The 23,523-nt window shown below is 49.0% G+C and overlaps 1 protein-coding gene across 3 annotated transcripts in view; it reads right to left on the bottom strand.

The window, feature by feature from the left end:
• Positions 1 to 1,833: 1,833 nt before the first annotated feature.
• The window catches only part of LOC115050722 (semaphorin-6D-like), a 48,030-nt gene continuing 26,340 nt past the window's right edge, over positions 1,834 to 23,523 (bottom strand). For all 3 annotated transcript variants that reach the window (XM_029513728.1, XM_029513729.1, XM_029513730.1), the window contains 8 exons: positions 20,572 to 20,745; positions 20,348 to 20,488; positions 20,044 to 20,121; positions 13,711 to 13,769; positions 13,489 to 13,542; positions 5,426 to 5,676; positions 4,251 to 4,382; positions 1,834 to 4,167 (listed from right to left, as the gene is read on the bottom strand). In XM_029513728.1, the coding sequence (XP_029369588.1) occupies positions 2,836 to 4,167; positions 4,251 to 4,382; positions 5,426 to 5,676; positions 13,489 to 13,542; positions 13,711 to 13,769; positions 20,044 to 20,121; positions 20,348 to 20,488; positions 20,572 to 20,745 (2,221 nt within the window). In that variant the 3' untranslated portion in view covers positions 1,834 to 2,835. The remainder of the gene's footprint in view (positions 4,168 to 4,250; positions 4,383 to 5,425; positions 5,677 to 13,488; positions 13,543 to 13,710; positions 13,770 to 20,043; positions 20,122 to 20,347; positions 20,489 to 20,571; positions 20,746 to 23,523) is intronic.

The following is a 23,523-nucleotide window of genomic DNA, read 5'->3' as shown; positions in this document are numbered from 1 at the left end:
CCCTCCCTCCCTTCATCCCTCCTTTCCTCCCTTCCTCCCTCCCTCCCCTCATCCTTCTCTCCCTCCTTCCCTCCCTCCGTCCCTCCCTTCCTCCCTTCCTTCCTCCCTCCCTTCCTCCCTCCCCTCATCCTTCTCTCCCTCCTTCCCTCCCTCCCTCCCTCCCTTCCTCCCTTCCTTCCTCCCTCCCTTCCTCCCTCCCCTCATCCTTCTCTCCCTCCTTCCCTCCCTCCCTCCCTCCCTTCCTCCCTTCCTTCCTCCCTCTCTCCCTCCTTCCCTCCCTCTCTTCCTAACTGACAGTTACCTCCACTGAACAACAGGACGATTTTTTGAGGCAACAGACTGAAAACTCTTTTCAAGCTGCCAAACACTGAGCTTTAAGCCACCACAACTCGGAGGGTCCTTGAATGCACCAACAGGGAGTTTTCTGTATTTTGTTTATTTAGTGGGGCCAAACTTTGCTCTCTTAAAGTGCAGAAGAAGATTCTCCTCAAAGATATTTTCTTCCTCCGTGGACACGCTGGCTCAGATTTACTGTCCTCCTGAACAGGCCTGTTAAGTTAGACTCTGATTCATGCAGGCAGTTTCCTCCCAGTGACCAGAACAACACTAATCTCTGATAACTATCGAAGTCGTCCAGTCAGCGGAGAGATCCAGGTCGAGGATGAAAGAGGATGATGTAACAGCTTCAAACACCAGAGGAACAAATCTCCTCACATGAAGCATGAATCGATATGAAACTGTCCTCTTTCTTTTATGAAATCAGAACATTAAAGAGTCTGATTTACATCCAAGCTTCCAGATACTCTCCGTTGACCATTTTCTGAGGTCCAAGTTGCATCATTTGGTGCAAAGCAGATGGAAAACTTCACCAAGTCTGCTGCAACACCAGCTCCGTCCTGATAAATCAGAAAAAAACCATCAGCAGCTGCTGGATGTTTATCTGCTTCACCCAGAGAAACCAGAGCGTCGTGTCAACCTGTTTCATCTGGAAGACACACTGATCTACTCTCCGATTCTTCCAGATCTATCAACCTGATTCAGCCTGAGATCATCTCTCATTCTTATGAATCTCAGCTTCAGTGGTTAAACATGCATTTGCAGAGGAAGACCATGAGGTAGAAAGCTCAGGAAAAGGCTGGTTGGGGATCAGAAACACAGATCGGTTTGGACAAACTCAATGAAACAATCTGAGAAACGGTTCTTGGAAAAATATTTAGAATAGTTTAAAATAATAGTTTTGCTGAATATCATCTTTCTGTCTCAGACTCTGTTAGCTGTTACATCTCAATAGGATGTCCAAGTTTGTCACCTGGCTGGTCTTCTGTCAAAGTGCACTCTGCAGAGTTGAGTGAAGAATCAAGTGTCAGTGGTTCCTTAAACGCACCACAGAGGTCAGCTGTTTTATATGACCATTCGGAGGAAGTTGTCTTATTTTGAAATTCATGTTTCTATCAGATGTTCAGTTTTTAAATGGCTGCTGTCTCATAAAACACTGGACCTTCATTGAACCCTCAAAACCTGGTCCAGAACTGTCATAAACCAGGCGGTCCAAACCCAGAAGTGTCTGCTGGAGCGCCAGCTAACCAACTGATTTCAACCAAAACTTTTTTTAGCAAATAAGCCAAATCATTATCAAGGGGGGGAATAAAAGAAACTTTTATGATGGAGTTTAGTGCTAATTAGCATATGCTAGCATGCAAACAGTGAGGTCCAAGTCCAGATCAGAAACAGCCGGACTCGCTGAATATTGATGTTTATTGCTTATGTCTGTGACAAAATAGAGTCAGTATGAGTGAAATGTGACGAAACGTGACCTTCAAAGAGAAGCGGCGGTGACCAACAATCCCTCAAATGACTCTTCAATATTCTGAAACAGGCAGAAGATTTATTGATTCTGCAAACATGAAAAGTTCAAAAGTGATAAATTCAAAATCAATTCAAGAGAACGACAAAACGGAAGTTGTTTTAATGAAAGAATTGGTCATTTGAGTGAACTGTTGATCAGAAGTCCTCATCAAAACTGGTCTCTCAGATACCAATATGGTACAAAAAGAATCTGGATCTGTGTCGGTCCTGCTGGACTCAGACCGATCCGGATCACCTGAAGCTTCACTCTGTTTCTGCTCCCCTCCTCAAAGTGCTGCTGATGTCGGTCTGTAAAAACGTCACAAAATAAAAAAGGTTGTTATGGTTTAGTTTCGTTTTTTTGTGAATACTCCTTTTAATTTAAAAGTTCCAAACTGCATTCAGAGGAACAAACAGACTTCCAAACAGAGACGAAAAAAAACCCTCTGGCCTTTTATAAATATGATTTTTGTTTGATTTCTGCGGAGAGAAACGTCCTCGTTTGAGTCCAAGTCCTGGAGGAATGGCCCAACGGACTCCGACTTGGTGCACTTCAGGTCTGCAGCCGTCCAACTTTCTGCTTTTATGAAATCTGGGCCTTGTGCCAAAGTGCAACAACCGGGACTTTAGATCAAAGCTCGGAAGAAAGTGCATTAATGAGGGATTTTCCCGCCGCGGGGAATCCTGAATCATCATCATCTTCCTCTTTAGAGTCCGAGTCCGTTTGATCTGCAGTCTGTCGTCACAGTTCAGGCCTCGTCTCCGTGCAGCTTCACTGCAGCCGCCGTGACGCCAAGAGGCGGTGTTTGCCATCGACTCAGCAACAGGAAATGACCACGACTGAAGCACCGTAATGAGCAGCGATGGTGACAAAAAGCTCCAAGGTGTCTTCTGTGTCTTTCTGTCCCATCATCCTCATTTTGTCATTTCCCCGGACGGTCACAGGACTCTAGCAGCTGCGGCGTCGTGCCGTCACCCCCTTCTGTCATGTCAGTATTTATACTTTCCCACCTCTTCTGCTGGTGATGTCGCCGTGTTTGGCAGGAACAAAGGTTTTGGCGGGACTTGGGGTTTGAGTGACACTGTTCTCCGTACGATTGCCGCCCGTTGAGTGTGTGGCCCTTCGCTGTAACTGTGTTGCCGCGTCAGGCAGGCGCTGGCAATCGATGGCCGTTGGCTCCCACCATCCGTGGTGGCATTTGCGGTCACCACTTGGTTGGCGCCCGGGGTCCCATTGCTGTTGTTGGTGTTCATCCGGGCTAGAAAGTGTGCATGCTGTGACCCCCGTTGGTTGAAGCTGTGATGACGAGGCACGGCGCCGCCGCCGCTGCCCATCTTTATAAGGGAGTGTCGCTGGGAGTGGTGGCGTGTTACATTCACACCGCTCCCACCAGGTCTCTCTGGAATCACCTGCTGCTGCAGTGGAGTGGAGGAGGAGGAAGAGGAGGATGATGGGATGGAGGTGGAGGAGGTGGGATTGTTAGAGGAAGAGGTGGAGGAGGAAGAAGAGGAGGTGGAGTTTTGAGGGGGCAGGTCCAGATGTTTGGGGAGGCCGTCCCTCGGCAGTGTGGAGGTATTGTAATACGAAGCTGACTCGGTCTCGGGGATCTGTTGCTGGTGATGGTGACCACCTCCACCTCCGCCGCCACTGCTGTTGTTGTTGTTGTGATGGTTGCTATGGTGATGGCTGTGGTTGTAGTGGTGGGTGCGGGTCTGGCCATGGTGGCTGTGATGATAATGGTGATGATGATGATGATGGCCTCCAGAAGAGGAAGAAGATGGTCCAGGGAACAGCGCCGACGAGGACGTGGAGGTGAGGACCTTGATGCCGCCGGTTCCTGACGCGCTGACTTCATGGATGTGTTTGAGCAGCTCGTCCAGCGCCGACACGTCCACCACCGTCTGGGGCAGAGACTGCTGGGAGTGATGATGATGGAGGACGCCTCCGCTTCCCGCTCCTCCGCCTCCTGCTGCCGCAGCCGCCCCTTGCTCTTCATTGGAGAGCTTCCTTTCCTCGGGGAGGTGCAGTGACGACGTGGAAGCCCCCGGCCGGTGGGCCACGTTGTTGTTCAGACTGTTGCCGTGGTGATGAGGGCACGGAAACACCTGCTGGGTCAGCGAGTTCCCAACAACGGCCATGAATCCCAGACTGGATCCAGAGCAGCTGTGCCCAGACTTTGGGTTGTTGTCCTTGGCGTTGTTGCAGTTCTGGTTCTTCTCGTACTGATGGTGCCGCAGAGCCTTCATGTTCTTGATGGGGAGCTCGGGGGTGGAGTCAGGTGTGGGCAGACCGGACAGCTCGCCGTCCCCCTGAGACAGAGACTGAAGACCAGAGACCAGGTTTCAGACATGATCAAAGGAAGACACCAAATTACAACCTGAACCCGAACCTGGTGTGGTCCCACCTGGGAGAGGCTGAGCTCGGGGTCCTCCAGCTGAGGGCCCCGATGTCCGGGGGTGTGGAGGTGGGGGGACGCCTGGCCATTGGGGATGAAGGAGCTGTACATCTTCGAAGTGGACACATCCAGCTTTTCCTCCTGCAGGAAAAACCACAGAAGAAGAAGCTAGTTAGCTCAGCTAACCACAAACAGTCAAAGAGAATTCTCTTTCCACAGAAAAACGGGGAGCTTATTAATATTCTCTGAGTGATGAATCTCTTCTGAAATAGAAATAATAAATAATAAGATCATTTTATGTTTTTATATCTGTGAAGTCACATCTGGAAAATTAACTGCCATAAAAAAAGATTTTCATGCTTTTATTGTTTTTCATATGAATCTAAAGACATTTCTTCTTCCTGCTCATTTGTGAAAAGTGAAATAAAAAAAATCGGGGGTGGGGTGTCTTTGTGTTTGCCTGCTTTTTGTTGTTTGTGCCAACAACTGAAGAACCGGCGACAAACTGGTTTTTTTTTTAGATAAACGTCCCGTTTACAGATAAATCATGCCAGCGTTTTTATATGTGTGTGTGTGTGATAGTGAATTTTTTCTGCTCTTTGTGTCAAGCTGTTGTTGGTTTATTGTGTTTGCAGACGCATTATTATAGTTGAATCTTCAGTTTTTATTCTCTTGTTATTTTATATTTCATCTCCTCATTTTCAGAGTTTTGTGACTTTCTTGCTCATTTATTGATATTCTTATTTATATTTATCAGACTTATCACCCAGAGTCTTTGTTGGGGTGTTAAATGTTATTATTATTATTATTATTATTATTATTGTTGTCAGAAAGAGAATTAATCTGAAACGGTTTGTCTCATCTAACACAAACCTTCAGCTGCTTATTAATATTCATATCGGTATTATTATTATTATTAGAAATCTGAATATTTTGGTTAAGTGTGTTTTCATTGGGAGGAGAATGAACCTGAAAAGATGATGTCACAGCATCGTCTCGCTGCATCTCAACAGGTTTCAACTTTTGATCAAATCTGAAACCATTTTTCACTTTTCCTTCATAACTTTAGAACAAAGACACACAACCTCATATGTGAAGTTATTCATAAAAAACTCCTGACCAGCTGCCTGCTCCTGGCACTTCCTGTTTCCCATCCGCCCCTTCCTGTCCTGCTCCTCACCCACCTTGGGCGGCCCGTCCAACAGTCCGTTGAGCTTGGCGAGGGATCGCAGTGACAGAGCGTGCGGCAGCGACACCTCGGGGTCCTTCCCCATCTGCCTCGCCCGATTGGCGGCGCTGCGGCTGCAGTAACATGACACCAGGAAGCCGGACAAGATGGCGCCCAGGAAGAACGCCACCAGCACGCAGCCAATCAGCAGCGTGAAGTGGACATTGGCGCCAGCCTGCTGATCCATTTCTGGAAGACGACGGACACCTGGAGGACACGAGAGGACGACAAAGCGGAGACAATACTATCTGTCAAACAGCCCATGAAGATTTAACCTCATCTATTATTAACAGTGATGGAAACAAGGACGCTCAGTTTGAGGGAAGGAGACGAAGGAGACAAAGGAGATGAAGAAGAAGGAGGTGTGGAGGAGGAAAGGGGGGGACCTCATCAAATCCAACATCGGTGACACACACAGAAATATAAATATATCCAAAGTTCTATATGCCTGATCGTACATTTTAAATGATTTATTTAGAGAGCATATTGAACTTATTGTCTGATTCCAGATAACATTTTATGAAATGTGTTGTTGATGCGATAATATTATTTAATCTATGTACATATTTTTAGATTTTTGTTTTCTTCTAATGTATTTTAAGTATTTGTAGAAGTCATTGTACGTTGAAGCGACAGATTTTGATGCTGAGTCATGGCTGCAGCTCGTCAGCTCCGTTTCATCCTGCAGGTTTGGTTGAGCATCACTGGAGCATTTTTATTCACACATTCACAGCGACGCTCCACCTTGTCCCACTTGTGGCGGCCCACAGCTCGAGGGAAACGATTCCTGGGAGTCTGAGATGGTTGGAGACGATTCCTGATGAGTTTATGGTGCTTGAAGTCTTCATCACAACATGATGTTGATTTTTTAAATTTTTGTTCAGCTGTAAAATGTGAACCTGATCTTCGACCTTCACACGTCCCAGTTTGCAGCACTGAGGGATGAATATTTTGTTGGAGTGCCATTTTAAGAAGCTCAGAGTGCCCAGTTTTTATTTCATAGTTCATCTTTTAGTAGGAACCTCTGAATCCTCATCAAAGTGCCAAAAATACCCCCAGAAACAAAAGAGCTCATTTCATGCCCCACTCTGCTGGCCGTCCGGGGCTTTTATTCCCCGCTCGGTGCCGGTCCGGGACTCGAACTGGCAACCATCTCTAACCTCAAAGCCAGCGTCGTCTCGAGGCCTCAGAGGCTTTGCTTTGATACAAGACGCCGCGGAACAAATCAGTCTTTTATGCAAAATACTGTCGAAATAGAACAAGCAGTCATAACACGTCCAGTCAGGATTAACACACACACACACACACACCCCTGTGTTTAACAGACAGTTTCATGTTGGTTATTTCCTCTCTTTCATCTCCGTCCTTCACTCTGACGGTTATGAATAGGATGATGGAGACACACAGAAGAGTATTATGATAATTACAGCTCAACACGGAAACATTCCCCGCCTTCTCTCTGTTTGTTTCTTTCTGTCTGTCAGTCGGAAAGTTTCTCTCTTTCTGAACTTTCTGGGACGGAGGATGACATCTTCTGGGTGAGATCGTTCCTCAGTTTCCTGTCAGTCAGTCGCTGCTCTTCATCCTCCTCCTCCTCTCCTGTCTTCCTTCTGTCTCTCATCTTTCTTTGATTTAAAATCACTTCTTGTCTGCAGTAATCTGGTAAACCAATCAGGACTGAGTGACGTCGTGCTAATTGACTGTCAAACACATGGCCGCCAGCTGGAATGTGATCGGTCGATAAAGACGCCACATCTGCTGAGAACAACTTTTGGTTTCATTCTGCTGTGATGTCAAATCAAAAACTCCAGAAAAACTGGAGGTGGTGAAGTCACAGGTCACGATGACCTCATTGTTGCTAGGTGACACCTCGGAACTGAAACGAGAAGCCCGAACAGCTCGCCTGTCACAGGACGAAGGTCCGAAATGTCAGCGCATCAATGTAAAGACACGTGCTGTCAGGGTTGCTAGGCAACAGGAACAGCTGGTGACGCAAAGTAAAAAATCCTCAATAGACCAGACGTCTCATCTTAGCTCGCCTTCGTCGTCTGCGATGATTGTGAAGTACCTTCGTGGACGTTGTGTCCTCTGAGGGATCTGACCCCAACGGGTAAACAGGAAGTTTGACAAAGCAGAGGACGCAGACTGCAGCCTGTCCCAACTGTTGGGGCCACACCCCTTCGTCTTTGTTACCATCGTCGACGGCCAAAGACCAAACCGTATCGTTGCCTAGCAACCGCCAATGACTTAAAGCCTGTGGGTTTAATGGGCTCTGTGGCGTCGGCGTCGGCATCTAAGTTAATATTGTCACAATGAATCATGGGACCCAGCTGTCGGAGACTTGGCAGCCCAGGACATCTGAAGGGGACATCCTGTGTCTACATCAGAGGCCTTCAGGTACATAGATCAGTGTGGGAGAATCAAACTCCAGTCAAAGAGGCCTGTGTGTCCGTGTGTGTAACATGTTGCGTTGAGCTGTGACTTTAAGGCCGACACTGAAGTCAAGCTCCAGAAACTTCCACCATATTAGCTCTCTCTCTCCCCCTCTCTCACCCACTCATTCTCCACTTGGTATTCAGAGGGAACCAGACACCAGCGACAGAGAGGGAGCGGGCGAGCGAGGAGAGAGATGAAATGACAGAGAGTGTGTGTGTGTATGTGTGTGTCTGTGTGTAGAAAAGTAGAGTTTGTCACATTTGACTTTTTCACTTTGCCACCAAGAATGCTGTGAACACACAAAAACAATGTCAAAGATCAGACAGCACACAGGTGTGTGTGTGTGTGTGTGTGTGTGTGTGTGTGTGTGTCTTCTTCACCTCCTCATTAAAATGCAGTTTTTCTATTTACTGTCTCCAGCTGCTTCATGTCAATCAAACTGTGGGGGCGGGGCAAACAGACTGTCTTGATACCTGGACCAGGGGGCGGGGCCACTGTGTGAGTGACAGACTGAACCACCCAATCAGGAGAGACTACAGAGCTTCCTCAGCTCCTGTTTGTTGCAGTGCCTGAAGTGAACTCAGGGATGATGTGTTCAGGTGCAGTTGGACAGAAGAGGACTGGATGATGCTGTAAATGTGTTCTGTTCGGTGGATGATGTTTGTGCTGCTGAACGTCAATCACACTGAAGCTTTAAAATATGCTGCCAGTGAAACGTCACAATATTTAGATTATTTGCAGCCACGAGCAAACGCAGTTGCTGTTGTGCGTTGCATTGTGCGACAATAGTGTCCATCAACAGCACAAAACAAGAAAGACAACAGAGAACTGTCTGTGTGGATGTTCATTAACTTCTGCGGTCTGACATCACAAGGCCGTCCGTCAAGGAGGGGTCTTTCCACGTCCTCATCAGGAGGGAGGGACGAGGAGGACACCTTCAGGAGGATGTCTGATCTTCGGTGTATAACTACTGCAACAAACACACATCGTCACACCGCTCTCAGGACGTCTTAGTGTGAGGTCACCTGTCCCCAATGGACGGCGGTTTGTGTGTCACTCCAGTTAGTGTGATTCAGCAGCACATTAAGTGTTGTTGTGATGATGAACATGATAATGATGGTGATGATTTGAAGGAAGGCGTTATTAAACGCAGTGGCATTACTGGACTGTTCATTTAATGGCTGCTTCCTCCGTGTTGTGTGTGTTGGGTGTGTTATGTGTAATCCATCCTGGTCCCTGAGATGTCTGGACACACACACACACACACACACACAGATTGATTGACACGGTCAATAAAACCACAATACAGAGCTCAGAGGGAATCAATCAAGAACAAGAAGATGCTTTACCCTGTGTGTGTCTGTGTGTGTGTGAACTGAAAGCGATGTAGAGTCATGATTGGCTGAGTCAATCAAGACTGATGAGAGAAGGTCAGCAAACAGACAGCTGATAAATTGTTCACACACTCAGGGAGAACCAATCAGCTGGTCAGAAGTAAAGGCGAACAGTGAATGATGAGAACATGTCAAATTAAATGCTGATTTCTGTTTATGGATGAACCAGGACCAGCATCAGACCCCTCTACAGGACCTTTCTGGAATAGGAATGATAAGAATCGGAGGTGATAAAGGTTAAAGCCAGCGTGTGTTAAAGCCCGGACACGTCTTCCTCCTCTGATCTGCAGCTCGGTCCACTTTAAAAGTGGAGCTGTGTCATTTTCCAGAAGCCTCATGATGGAGGGAGCTGAGGAAGATGCTTCTCTCCCTCCTGAAGGAGACGTCCTCACTTCCTGCAGTCCTGAACGCACACACACACACACACACACACACACACAATCACGCAGAGCTGACATTTCTGCTCGGTCATCACCTCTGCATCTCAAGGTCTCAAACATGTAGGGAGGAAGTGCAGCTTTGGTGTGTGTGTGTGTCCTGAACCCTGAGCACGGCATGCTGGGGAATAGGTGTTGCTATGGCGATGTGAATACGACCTCAGAGCAGATGGCAAACTGCATGTTGATGGTTTGACACCTGCAGTGACGGAAGCTCAGCGGTGAAGAGCTTCTGAGCAAGGCAGCATGCGTGTGTCACTGTTCTGGCCCAAAGTCGACACAACTCTGATTATAAGACAAACTTCCCACTGCTTTCTGAGGGCAGGGAGTGGGAATTACTGATGAGGTCAAAGGTCAGGTCAGTCTCATATGTGTTTTTTAATTTTGGAGGGAAACAAATCTGAGTTTGCTCTAATTTAAATATCTTGCCGTATTTTTACTGCTGATGCTTAGCGCCTCGATTACACAGCGTTTGAGCTCCTAAGAGTCCTTTAAATGTCAAAATCTTTAAACAGGAGACGCTCAGCATGCTGCCCCACACTACAAAAACCTGCAGTGACCTTTGACCCTCATTCCATGAACCCAAATGTTGTTTAACTGCATTGAAACTTCATTTAGAGTGGTGAGTCCAGTCCGGGTGTAACCACCAGACCGACATCACCAGGACCAGAACAAACCCAGATCTGGTCCAACATGAGCGTGGAAGCATCGTCATCTGTGAGGACATGAACCGGTTTGAGTCGTTCCTCCTGCAGCCGGACGCTCCACAGCAGACAAACGTCCTCTGACTCAGTAATGTAAAGGCCACAGAGCGGCGGCACGCCGTCGGTGTCATTGCTGCAGCGTCCTAATTTGCATTTGCAGAACTCGTTCTGCACAATGTCAACGCTCATCTAATAGAAAACTACACTGTAATAGCAGACTGCAGCATAATGGCCAATTTATGTCCATTCAGAGCCCAAACTAAACCCGGGGGACCTCCCTCCAGTACATTAAATAACCAATTTGCAGCGAAAACGTCATTATGGCAACAGTTTGCTGCCAAACGATGTCATTACAGTGAAGACAGCCACTCTTGCGTGGTGCTGCGGATAGACAGGGGCGAACGGCAGCTCAAACATCAGTCGGCCATTGTGTTCAGAGTCCTTCATGCCTGGCTGCCCGACACCATGAAGTTAATGTCTCAGACGCCATTATGGAGGAAGTGCCTGCTGTCAGGCTGACTCCATGATGCTGCCACCGCTACTGCTCGCTCCCGCCTTAATCGCAGAGTATTTAAAGTGGTGTTTCGCAGTGAAAGCCTGAAGAAGGCGCTGAATGTGGCTGATGCTGCTGCTGCCTTTTTATTGTGTTTTGGTGCCATTAGCTCCCTGGGTAACCGCTGCAGGCGTCAATAAGATCTAAAACTTAAATGACACAGTTAATCACGACACAATTAGCGCAAGAGTCAAGAGATGAAGCTCAGGAAGTATGAAAATTAATCCGTCGGCAGCGCTCGAGTCTCCCGCTGTTTTACATCTGCTGCAGCAAAATCACGACCGTCAGTCTGAGCTAATCAGACACAGCGAGGAGCAGCCGCACGGACCGGAGGGAAATTCAGACAAGACGGTCACCGACTGGGACCAGAATCCAAGACCAGCAGACCCATCAGAACTGTTAGCCTCTTTTATCTGCTAATGTTAGTGGCTGACAGCATTGTGCTGAAGCAAAGTCAGGGTCCAAATCCTTCAGAAGACCTGGTCTACGAAAGTTTGGCCTGAAGGTGGAAACAGTCCGCCACAGTGTGGACTCCTGGACTGGAGTCTTCAGGTCTGGAAGGTTCAGGTCTCGCCTGGTCTCTCCTGGTCTGGAGTCTTTAGGTCTCTCGTGGTCTCTCCTGGACTGGAGTCTTCAGGTCTCTCCTGGTCTCTCCTGGTCTGCAGGATTCAGGTCTCTCCTGGTCTCTCCTGGTCTCTCCTGGTCTGCAGGATTCAGGTCTCTCCTGGTCTCTCCTGGTCTGAAGTTTTCAGGTCTCTCCTGGTCTCTCCTGGTCTCTGCTGGTCTGGAGGGTTCAGGTCTCTCCTGGTCTCTCCTGGTCTGAAGTTTTCAGGTCTCTCCTGGTCTCTCCTGGTCTGGAGGATTCAGGTCTCTCCTGGTCTGAAGTTTTCAGGTCTCTCCTGGTCTCTCCTGGTCTGAAGTTTTCAGGTCTCTCCTGGTCTGGAGTTTTCAGGTCTCTCCTGGTCCCTCCTGGACTCTGCTGGTCTGGAGGGTTCAGGTCTCTCCTGGTCCCTCCTGGTCTCTGCTGGTCTGGAGGGTTCAGGTCTCTCCTGGTCTCTCCTGGTCTCTCCTGGTCTCTGCTGGTCTGGAGGGTTCAGGTCTCTCCTGGTCTCTCCTGGACTCTGCTGGTCTGGAGGGTTCAGGTCTCTCCTGGTCTCTCCTGGTCTCTCCTGGTCTCTCCTGGTCTCTGCTGGTCTGGAGGGTTCAGGTCTCTCCTGGTCTCTCCTGGACTCTGCTGGTCTGGAGGGTTCAGGTCTCTCCTGGTCTCTCCTGGTCTCTGCTGGTCTGGAGGGTTCAGGTCTCTCCTGGTCTCTCCTGGACTCTGCTGGTCTGGAGGGTTCAGGTCTTGGCAGCAGCTCTCGGCGTGTCTTTTTTAAGCAGGTACTTTTCATTCTGGTCGCCGAGCGAAGCCTCATTTAGATTCCAGGTGAATGTAATTAACTCGGCCAGCTGAATACAGAAGCCGTCGCTCTGGGAGCTCCGAGGATTCTGGGACTGAGACCTGCTGCTCTGTGATTGGATCAGAAAAAAAGACAACTATAAACATGGCGGAGTCCAACAGAGACCAGAGACGTCAGTCAGACCTGGACGGTTGGAGATCTGTTTCTGCGTACAGCAGGTCCTTCATCTCGTTCCTCGGCGCTCCAGGCCACCACACCTGCTCTTCTTCTTCTTCTCCTTTCATGGCTGACATGATGCAGCCACTTCAGTTCACTTCAGGTGTCTCTGAGAGACGAGCTCAGCTCTGTGAAGTGGACCGGGATCAGAAATCCTGGTCCTGCTCTGTAATCATAGTGTTGAGGAGAGTTAATGGAACATGCGGCTGCTTCCTGGCGCCGTCCTGACAGGCGGGTGGCGCCCCTGAATACAGAGCAGGAAACCCGGTGAGGCGCCGCTTTGATCTGCCGGACTGTAATCCAGAGTAGCACCCACTAACCAGAGACTGGAGGTCCACATCAGGGGGGTCACCTTCAATCAGCCCCCCCCCCACCTGCTCTGGTTTATTGATCTCTGAGAGGAAGTACATTTATTCTGAAAACCAGCCAGCGTTTTTCTTTTTTTATTTTGTTAAATCAAATGTGGTTAATTTATAGCCAGACTATTGATTCTTTGGTTGATTAATAACTGTATTTTATTATTGTTGTTGTTTTTGTTATTATGATTATTATTATTGATATTTTTGGCTCATTCATTTTCATCTTGATGGAATTTAAAAATAAACGCTGATGTCTCTTTTCTTTATTGTTACTTTTTTATACCTTTATTTTGGAAGCGACAGTGGAGCCAGACAGGAAATGGTGTGAGAATTGGGGTTGTCATGCGACCTGCAGTGTACCGCCGGAGCTCCTGGTCGTTCCGTCTCATTGAGGATGTGCAGGACCTCACCTGTCCACAGGTGGCGCTGTCCGTCTGGTAAACACAGGCTCGTTCCCATGAGCCTCTGATGCTGAGTCTGAGTAACGCTGCAAATAAATAGTAGAAGAAGAATTTCTTACCGTAGGCGGAGTCAGCTCCAGAATCCTGGTTTCGTGTTGTCGCCATGACGTCGGCTGCACAAACAACACAAACAACCACAGTCAGTTTGTGTCTCAGTAAAACACGTCCACGTGTTAAAATCCTGACATCCATCTCGTTTTGTGTCTGATTCTGACTGTTTACACCTCAACATGATGCTGGGACCATCGTCACGGCGACGGGAGAATGGCGGTTCATCTTACCGTGGCAGCTGTCTGGGGAAAACAAGTGGTCACCCTCGATGTCCTGGTCGAACCCTGCCCTGCACACACAGACAGGAAGTCAGACAAAGGAGACATCAATTAAAGAACAAACCAGACACAGCCTCCCCCTCATGGTGGTTGCCGTGGGTTACCACCGCCTGGGAATTTAATCGATGGGGTGTATCCACGGCGACCAGGGTTAAGGCGGCGTTAATTACATCATGTCAGACATTTCATCTCCAGCTCATCATTAAATCTGAAACTCTGAGAAGAATTCACCTCCCGTGGTTGTCCAATTAGAGGAAAGGAAGGTGAAGCCTGTCCAATCAGAAGACAGATGGCAACAAGAGGTGACCGTGAAACACACACACAGTTTCAGCAGCAGTAGAGCGAAATAGCTCCTGTAAATGAAGCCATTTACTTCAGTGTCTCCGTTTGTGTCCCTGCTGTTTATGACATCCAGCTCTGCCGCCGCCACCGCCACCGCCACCGCCACCGCCACCTGACCCTCACACCCATTTTTAAAGGGACAAACAAAACAGTGGAGGAGACCAGGCTGATTGTGTTACATCACTCAGCTGACAGCAAGTGATGCCTTTGTTCCCCCCCTCAATGATGCACTTCCTGTTAACAGTAAACAGTATGTTTCCAGACTGTCGGGAGATTGTGTTGAAGTCTATGGGAAAATGTCCCTCCTGCTTCTCAGTCAACGTTTTCCTGATGAGTTTCTGGTCCCAGTCTCTAGTTTACAGTCTTCACTATCAGAACCTTTAAACAAAATCTCCCACAAAAAGTCCAATGGAAAGTACTAAAGGAATCCTCTCAAAACTCTGGGACACAAAGACCATCAGGCTGTGGACCCCTGACCCCTGAGATGTCTACAACACCAACAAATCCTGAGCAGAACCTTTCACAATCTCTTCGATATAAAATGCCACTGAAGATCTCATCAAATGAAGGTCAAAGGTCAAATAAAGGTCGCTGAGCTACAAAACATTGCCATGTATCTGACCGGAAGCTCCGTGTTGTCTCCACCCACAAACAAACTCCAGAGTCACATCCAGTAATTCTGCCAAACTTCATATTTTTCCAAAACAAAAACAGGAAGCTGGCGTGGGAGGCGTGATGTTTGAGGAGAGGAGCCAGTATTTTTGTAGAAACACTTGAGGGAGAGAAAAGCACTTTGTTTTCAGAGTGTGCGTGCGACAGATCCATTCATCAGTCGGATCACGGCGAGCCCACGTCCCCATTTAGCTCCACATGTCTCCTGTTCCGCTATCGGAGGAAACAGTTTCCATCTGAGCGGCTGCGAGGAGGAACAACTTCAGACCCCATCAAGCTTCCACCTTCTCCTCCTCCTCCCCCTCCTCTTCCTCTCCTCTTCCTCTTCCTCCTCTTCCTCTTCTCTACCTCCCCCTCCTCTTCTTCTTCCTCCTCCTCCCCCTCCTCTTCCTCTTCTTCCTCCCCCTCCTCTTCTTCTTCCTCCTCCTCCCCCTCCTCTTCCTCTTCTTCCTCCCCCTCCTCTTCTTCTTCCTCCTCCTCCTCCTCCTCCTCCTCTTCTTCCTCCCCCTCCTCCTCCTGTTCCTCCTCTTCTTCCTCCTCCTCTTCTTCCTCTTCCTCTTCTTCCTCCTCCTTCTCTTCCTCCTCCTCTTCCTCCTCTTCTTCCTCCTCCTTCTCTTCCTCCTCCTCTTCCTCCTCTTCTTCCTCCTCCTTCTCTTCCTCCTCCTCTTCCTCCTCTTCTTCCTCCTCCTTCTCTTCCTCCTCCTCTTCCTCCTCTTCTTCCTCCCCCTCCTCTTCTTCTTCCTCCTCCTCCCCCTCCTCTTCTTCTTCCTCCTTCTCCCCCTCCTCTTCCTCTTCTTCCTCCTCCTCCTCTTCCTCCTCTTCTTCCTCCTCCTCCTCTTCCTCCTCTTCTTTACAGCTTCATCTTTTTGTTTCTGTTCTTTGATTTGTTTTTTTTTTCTTCCTCTCTCTCCATCTGTCTTCTCTCCTCCTCATCTTCTGTTCACACCTCAGCAGACGCTGCCACTGAAGGTCAGAGCACACTGTTTAAAGGGGGTGGGGCTCCGCACAGCTGACCAATCACAGAGGGAGGCAGGAGCCCAAAACACGAGCTTTTATTTCATTTGGTTGTTGGTATTTGGTTGTTGGTTGTTATTGTGAGGTCAGCTCCTCATTTGGGGCCGGTCCTGGGACCAGGTCTACAGGAAGTGCGGACTGTCATGTGACCAACATGGTGTCTTTGTCACATTTTCTTTCAGTGAACTAAAGTTATCTGGCTCTGATTTCTTCCTCTGCAAACAGAGATCACATCATCCAATCAGGAGAAATGAATTATGAACCAGGAGCCAGGGAACATTTAATGAACTCGACATGTTTGGATTTATTATGAAATCATTATGCTTTCCTCTCACTCGCTCTATATTTACTTCTCCTCCACCTTACTTATTTGCTAACTCGTCCGCCCCCACAGTCACTCAATATTTATCTCCTCGATCACTCATTCTCTCTCTCCATCTCCATCTTTCCTCCGTTCAGAGCTCCATCTCCATCGGCGTGGGCTGAGCTGTAAGTGAGGAGAGAACAGGAGGAGGCTGTTGCGACGGTGAGTGGCTATAAATCCTGAACCCTCTCGGGCACCTAAACGCCTCGTTCATCTAGCAGGAAGCGGTGGTTGGAGGCGCGACAGGGGGGTGGGGGTGGGGGGCGGAAATAGACTGAGTCGGTTATAAAATACAGCCAAGTTATCAGATGCTGCTGCTGCCGAATTGTATTTTTATGTTCTCGCCATCGTAGCGCCACAATGGAGGCGGGAACAAGTTTCACAGGCTGGAACGGAATTAGAATGTATGAAAATCTCCAGTTAAAGACACTTACACTCCCATGATGCATTGCTGCGAACAACATATGGGCTTTTAGAAGCAGGTCGTCTGGAGTGATTTCAGCTCCGGTTGAAAAACTCCATCAGGTTTTAAAGATCTGGGACATACCTGGTCTGACCTGAAACCTGGACATGTCTGAATGTCCTGACGTCTGTCGAGGTGTGTGTGTACTGTCTCAGTTACACACACACCTGCAGGCGGTCTCCAGGGAAACGGCTGCTCCATCCATCTGGTGTTCTCCTGTGGAATCTCTCTCCATCTGTATCTTCCTCCTGCACCTCCTCCTCTCCTTCCTGTGAGCTGTAGAACTTCCTCTTCCTCTCAGATCGTTTCTTCAGTTCCTGAAGGCCCCAAAATGGCTGCTCCCCTTTCTCGTTAGCTCCACTTCTACTGACCCACAGCTTGTTAACGCTCATCACCATGACGACGGGATGATAATGATGATGATGATGATGATGCTGCTGCAGATGGCGGACCGAGGCTTGTGATTGGTTGAGGTTTTGTTGCTAACAGCGGCGGATCAGCTACAGGATGAGGAGACCTGATGTGATCTTTGCTGACACTAATTCAGGATAATCACCAAACTCAGGTCAGGACTTTCTCGCTCATCGCCCATCGCTGGCTGCTCTCCCATCAGCCCCGATGACATAACAGTCACACTCAGGTTGGGCGACGGTCTGATGTTTGACGATGACGAATGTTCTTCCTGTCGGGTCTTCAGAACGCCGTCCTCACAGATAAATCCTCTCCATCTCCCTGTTCCGACCAATTTCTCCTCTCTGGACTTTCCCTCCTCACGAGTGCTCTGGGGGCCGGGGATGACCCCCCCCCCCGCTGAGACTCTCAGCTCGGACTGTCTGCCTGATTCCACTGTTGGTCTTTGAGGAAACTGTGCTCAGACAGACTCAGATTTCTCTCTGCTCCCGACAGTCAGTGAATCAGACTTCGATCTCATTATTCTGATTTCTGGTCAGCACAACTCTTTTCTCTTCCACTTTTCTCTTGCTGACCTTTAGGCTTGGGTCGGAAATGTAAGATTTGGTAATTCGAGCCAATCACAATACTGGTGGGTGTGGCTGAGGGTTGAAAACAGAGAGACCAACGTGGAAAATATCCTGATGGTTCAACTCAAAATGGTCAAAATCTTGGTTAAAACAAGCTAACGTGCTTTTAGCGAGGTATATCTCTAACACGTCAGAGTGTGTGGCAGAAAACAGGCCGACTGTGATGACGTGAAGAACGACAAGAGAACAAATGTGAAGGTGAAGAAGCTGTAAAATCATAAACCCGCTGGCTGAGAGGCTTCCTGCGTGTTTTACTTCCACTTCCTTTAATTCTGACAGATATCTCTTTTTTCTCGTGCTTGCTCCGCTGCTTCCTCCTTTCCACCTCTTGCATCACTCCCCCGTCCTGGTCTGTTATTTATCTGCACTGACTCGTCCCGTCCATTTTAATCTTCCTGCAGCTGCTTTGCTCTTGTTTCTGTTAAACAGTCGGCTGCAGATTTTAGTTTCCTGTCGACATCCAGCAGCCAGTTTGTCTTCATGATGACAGGAAGACAGTCAAACAAGACACCAACTAAACTCCATTAAGTCTTTTAGAGCCAAATTCAGGCTCTGCTGTTTTGACCTTGAGCTTTTTGTCACAGCACACTTAAATCCTTCTTCTACACAAACACAACTCCACTGCCGCAAACACCCAAAAGCTCAGACTCTAAATTCAACACACGAGAGTCGAGTCTGAGGATGAAATCCCCCGAGCTTCTGTGCTCAGGTCATCAATACGCTGAGACAAGATGAGATTTTAGTACCACACACACACACACACACACCTAATCAATAACTCAGGAGCTCACGCTGGCTCCGCAGACACTTCATGGCCATCGATCTGTGGCCTCCATCTGTGTTGTTCTTCCCCTCTTCCGCTGCCTCCTCGCTGCAAATCGAAGTGATATTATTTTCATATTTGCCTCCCGAGGAGGGCCCTGTTGTAATCCTGGGGGGCCTCGTTTTAATCGTGGGGGGCAGCAGAGCGCCTGTAAATATCATTGATACAGGTCTGATGCTTAAGCAGCTTTTTGTTCTGCAGCAGAAACAGACGACAGATGAAGCTGCTCTGACCTGACATCATCAAAAATCACCGAAGTCTGCAAAAAGCTAAGTGATCGCAGTTTTCCCTTCACTGCTGGCATCATCACTACATGTTGCCTAGCAACAGAACCTGATGGTGATGTCATAAACCATCTATGAACCTGGATCTAGAAATTGAAGCCAAAGTCTGAAGATTCCTAAATCTTCGTTCTATCTACTGGCCATCAGGGGGCAAAGCCACTGGCTGTATAAAGCAGTCAGACTGCATTGAAGTCTATAGGAAAATGTCCCTCCCCCTCCCTGATGAGTTTCTGGTCTCAATCTGAAATACAACATGATGTTCATTTAGAGGGAAAGGGGAGGGGTTAGGGGGCGGGGCTACAGTGTGACTGACAGGCTGCACCGCCCAATGAGGAGAGAGAACAGAGAAGGTCAACTCAACTTCTTGGGAGTTGCCTGGTTTAAAAAAAAGTGTTAAAATGTGATTATTTCTGTCAGAATGAGCAGCAGCTGGTCTTTATGTGTGTCACTTTTCCTCGTCTCCGGCCTCAGCCGTCCTCTGCATCGCTGCAGCGTCTGAACTTTTTGTGTCACCTGTAGTGACGCCGGAGGGTGTCGATGTGTGATCTGCCGATCAGACGCCTCCAGCTGAGCACAAACGCTCGGCACGCTGGGCGCCTGCCAACCTTTGAGACGGCTCCTCGGCGGCTGAGATGTCTCCTGAGACTGTGTCTCTCCAGATGATGAAAGTTTTCTTTCAACCTTCAGCAGGTGAACAGAGACACTTCCTGTTTGTTCTGCTGACAACAGTCAACAAATTGCTTTAAATATCAAACCTATTATTTATAGAGCAGCAGAAAACAAAGTGACTCATCTCCTGCTGAGTGTTTATGACTCAACAGTCTCCTGAGTGTTGATGGATCTGAGGTGACACACAGAAGACAAACCAACGAGGACACTGAGCTGACTCTAGTTCAGGTCCCACACTCCTCCAGATACTGGACTCTGAGAGTCTCCGATCTGGACTCTGACCGTTGTATAACGGCTACATGGATCCAGCAGGAAAAGTGTTCCCAATAAATCAATCGGTCAGGATCCAGTTTCCAGAACAAACTCCGGACAAACTTTTAAAGTGTTAGATTTATCCAGTAAAGTGCCCTACATTCCCCTGATCCCCCCCCACCGAACATTCACCCCCCAGCCTTCCTTTCACTTCGCCTGCAAGTGTGAAAGGCAGCGTAGATTTACATCTCTCAGATGTACGACCCTTCGCTCGCTGTGGCAGATATACGAGCGCAGCTGTCGCAGTTTTATGAGCCGTCAGATCTGCGACGCCTCTGAGGAAGGAAGGAAGTGACACGTACTTGAAACCCGGCGCCATGTTGGCGCAGCTCCCGGTCCGCAGCCAGATGCAGTATGGGTCACGAGACGCCAGGCAGCTTCTACGGAGACAGAAACACACAAATCGTAAGACATCATCAGATCTTCAGCTTCCTCTGTCTGTAAACATGGAGGGAATCATGAGAGCTGTGTTCGGATCATTGAACCTCGTTCTTTCTGTCTGAGTGACATCACCAGTTCAGTGATCAGCTCCCTTCTGTTCAGGCTCAGGTTCTGTTTGTTTCTCTTCAGCCCGAGTTCTGAGCTGCCTCTGGGGAGTTTTTTTACCTTCTACAGGCTCCATGTTGGCGGCAGCGGCTGAGCGGCACTCGGATGACACAGCTGCTGAAGGCCACAAACAAGGCATGATGGTCCTTATCCAGCTCCAGCCCCAGAACCCTCCGGTCCTCCTGACCCTGAACATTACATCTGGACAGATGGAGACAGGAAGCAGATTGTTTTGACCTGAACATGGTCGTTGAAGGCCGCCGATCACATGAATGACAACTTACTTTGACGGGTTGTAGACATCGATGTCCTCCAGCAGTTTGGACCCGAAGCTGTCGTTGGGATGTGTGCTCGCCAAGACCTTCAGGATTCGGCCATCTTCTGATCCCAGGAACATGACAGTCCGGTCTTTGTAGGGACCAGCTGACACGTCCACCACGATCTGGGTCAACTTGGACCTGCAGAGAAGAAAACAGAGATATCAGCCAACTGATGAACACTTCCTGTTGGTTTTAGAATAAGTCAGCTGGACCGACAACTGAGTGTCAACCAGGTCCACAAGTCCACAACGAACAGACAGAGACACTTCTGGTGGTTTAGCATGCAGTGAGCTTTAATGGTCCAGGTTTTTAGTGAGTTTCTGGGTTTCCTCGGTGAAGGTTCAAGTCAGGAAGTCTCACTTTCTCTGTAGAAGCACAATTCATTTAGAAAAGCTGTTCTGTGACATTCCCTTCCTCCTGCTGCACCAAAAAAAGATTCACTGTCCAACATAGCCGGCAGATTTAATGAGTAAATGTTTGTTCACCTCAGAGACTCTATGTTCCAGCTAATCCTGAAGGATCTCAGGAAACCTCCCAGGATGGATGTTAATGAAGTTCCTCCTGGTCCACCCTGAGAGGCCAGAAGACGTCCATCAGGAATCCTGATCAAATGATGGAACGACCACCAGCTGGACTCATCTCTGAGGCCCAGTCCAAATCGGCTGATCTTTTCTGATTCAGCTCCAGCACAAAGTCCACGTCCCCCCGTCGCTGCACAGACTTTTGTCACCATAATAAAAAACAAATGAGTGAATATGAATTATTGTCCTATTAAAAATCAGGGAGATATTTTGTCCATGTGTCCACTGGTTGTGTGCTGTTGTCTCAGGATGACAGTGACCTCTGCGGCTGTAGCTGCTCCCCAGACGTCCTCAGGTCCTCACAGTGACGATGTGGACGTTATCTGGGTCAGCTCAGGCTTTTCCACAGCAGAGCCTCATCTGAATGTTAAATGAAGAGTCTCAGTCTCTTTTCGAACTGATAATTAGAATCCATCAGAAACTCATTTGAAACCTGCAGGCGCAGATTAAAAAGGTCAGAGTTTCTCTGAGCGGTGAGACAGACAGAGGCAGCGAGGCCGTCCTGCAAGCTGAAGACTAATCAAAGCCGATGCCGAAGATTATCCTCAGAGAGTCGGTCCACACGGTGCATTCACTGTCTCTCACGGCTGGAGGAACTTTGAAACTCATCTCTGTGGGATTCAGTCCACAGTCCCCAGCCCCTCACTGGTCTCTCATCACTTCAGTGGCAACGGAGCAGTAACAAGCAAGCAAGCTCTGGTCCCCCGATTCAGAAACCTGACGACAGCCTGGCGACCAGAGCTGATTTCACTGCTGCATTTTGTAACATTCAGTTTGTGAGAGCAAAATGAAGATTAAATCATCTGCTGCAGAGAATCAGAGCAGAGAGGAACAAGAACTCAGTCCTCTTCTATTAAAGATGAATCTGATGGTCCCGCTCAAATCTGCAGATCACTGTAGACAAGTCAGAGTGACGTGAATCACCGAGTCATCCACAACCAGATCAGAGCGGTCACCTGACCAAAAAGGTTCAGGAAGTGACTTTAGGAACAGAAAACTACATTTTCCTGAACCTGGACCTGACCCTGGATCTGGATCAGCTCTGACCCTGGATCTGGACCGTCTCTGACCCTGGATCTGGATCAGCTCTGACCCTGGATCTGGACCGTCTCTGACCCTGGATCTGGATCAGCTCTGACCCTGGATAGGGATCAGCCCTGACCCTGGATCTGGATCAGCTGTGACCCTGGACCTGGATCAGCTCTGACCCTGGATCTGGACCGTCTCTGACCCTGGATCTGGATCACCTCTGACCCTGGATAGGGATCAGCCCTGACCCTGGATCTGGATCAGCTGTGACCCTGGACCTGGATCACCTCTGACTCTGGACCTGGATTAGCTCTGACCCTGGATGTGGATCAGCTCTGACCCTGGATCTGGACCGTCTCTGACCCTGGATCTGGATCAGCTCTGACCCTGGATGTGGATCAGCTCTGACCCTGGATCTGGACCGTCTCTGACCCTGGATCTGAATCAGCTCTGACCCTGGATCTGGATCAGCTCTGACCCTGGATCTGAATCACCTCTGACCCTGGATCTGAATCACCTCTGACCCTGGATCTGGACCGTCACTGACCCTGGATGTGGATCAGCTCTGACCCTGGATCTGGATCAGCTCTGACCCTGGATCTGGACCGTCTCTGACCCTGGATCTGGATCAGCTCTGACCCTGGATCTGGACCGTCTCTGACCCTGGATCTGAATCAGCTCTGACCCTGGACCTGGATTAGCTCTGACCCTGGATGTGGATCAGCTCTGACCCTGGATCTGAATCACCTCTGACCCTGGATCTGGACCGTCTCTGACCCTGGATGTGGATCAGCTCTGACCCTGGATGTGGATCAGCTCTGACCCTGGATCTGAATCACCTCTGACCCTGGATCTGGACCGTCTCTGACCCTGGATCTGGATCAGCTCTGACCCTGGATCTGGACCGTCTCTGACCCTGGATCTGGATCAGCTCTGACCCTGGATCTGGATCAGCTCTGACCCTGGATCTGGACCGTCTCTGACCCTGGATCTGGATCAGCTCTGACCCTGGATCTGGACCGTCTCTGACCCTGGATCTGGATCACCTCTGACCCTGGATAGGGATCAGCCCTGACCCTGGATCTGGATCAGCTGTGACCCTGGACCTGGATCAGCTCTGACCCTGGATCTGGACCGTCTCTGACCCTGGATCTGGATCAGCTCTGACCCTGGATCTGGACCGTCTCTGACCCTGGATCTGGATCACCTCTGACCCTGGATAGGGATCAGCCCTGACCCTGGATCTGGATCAGCTGTGACCCTGGACCTGGATCACCTCTGACTCTGGACCTGGATTAGCTCTGAC

The sequence above is a fragment of the Echeneis naucrates genome, chromosome 11, assembly GCF_900963305.1.
Source record: "Echeneis naucrates chromosome 11, fEcheNa1.1, whole genome shotgun sequence".
Classification (NCBI taxonomy): Eukaryota; Metazoa; Chordata; class Actinopteri; order Carangiformes; family Echeneidae; genus Echeneis; species Echeneis naucrates.
The sequence above is the reverse complement of the archived record's forward strand: the minus strand, read 5'-3'. Positions and strand labels throughout refer to the sequence as shown.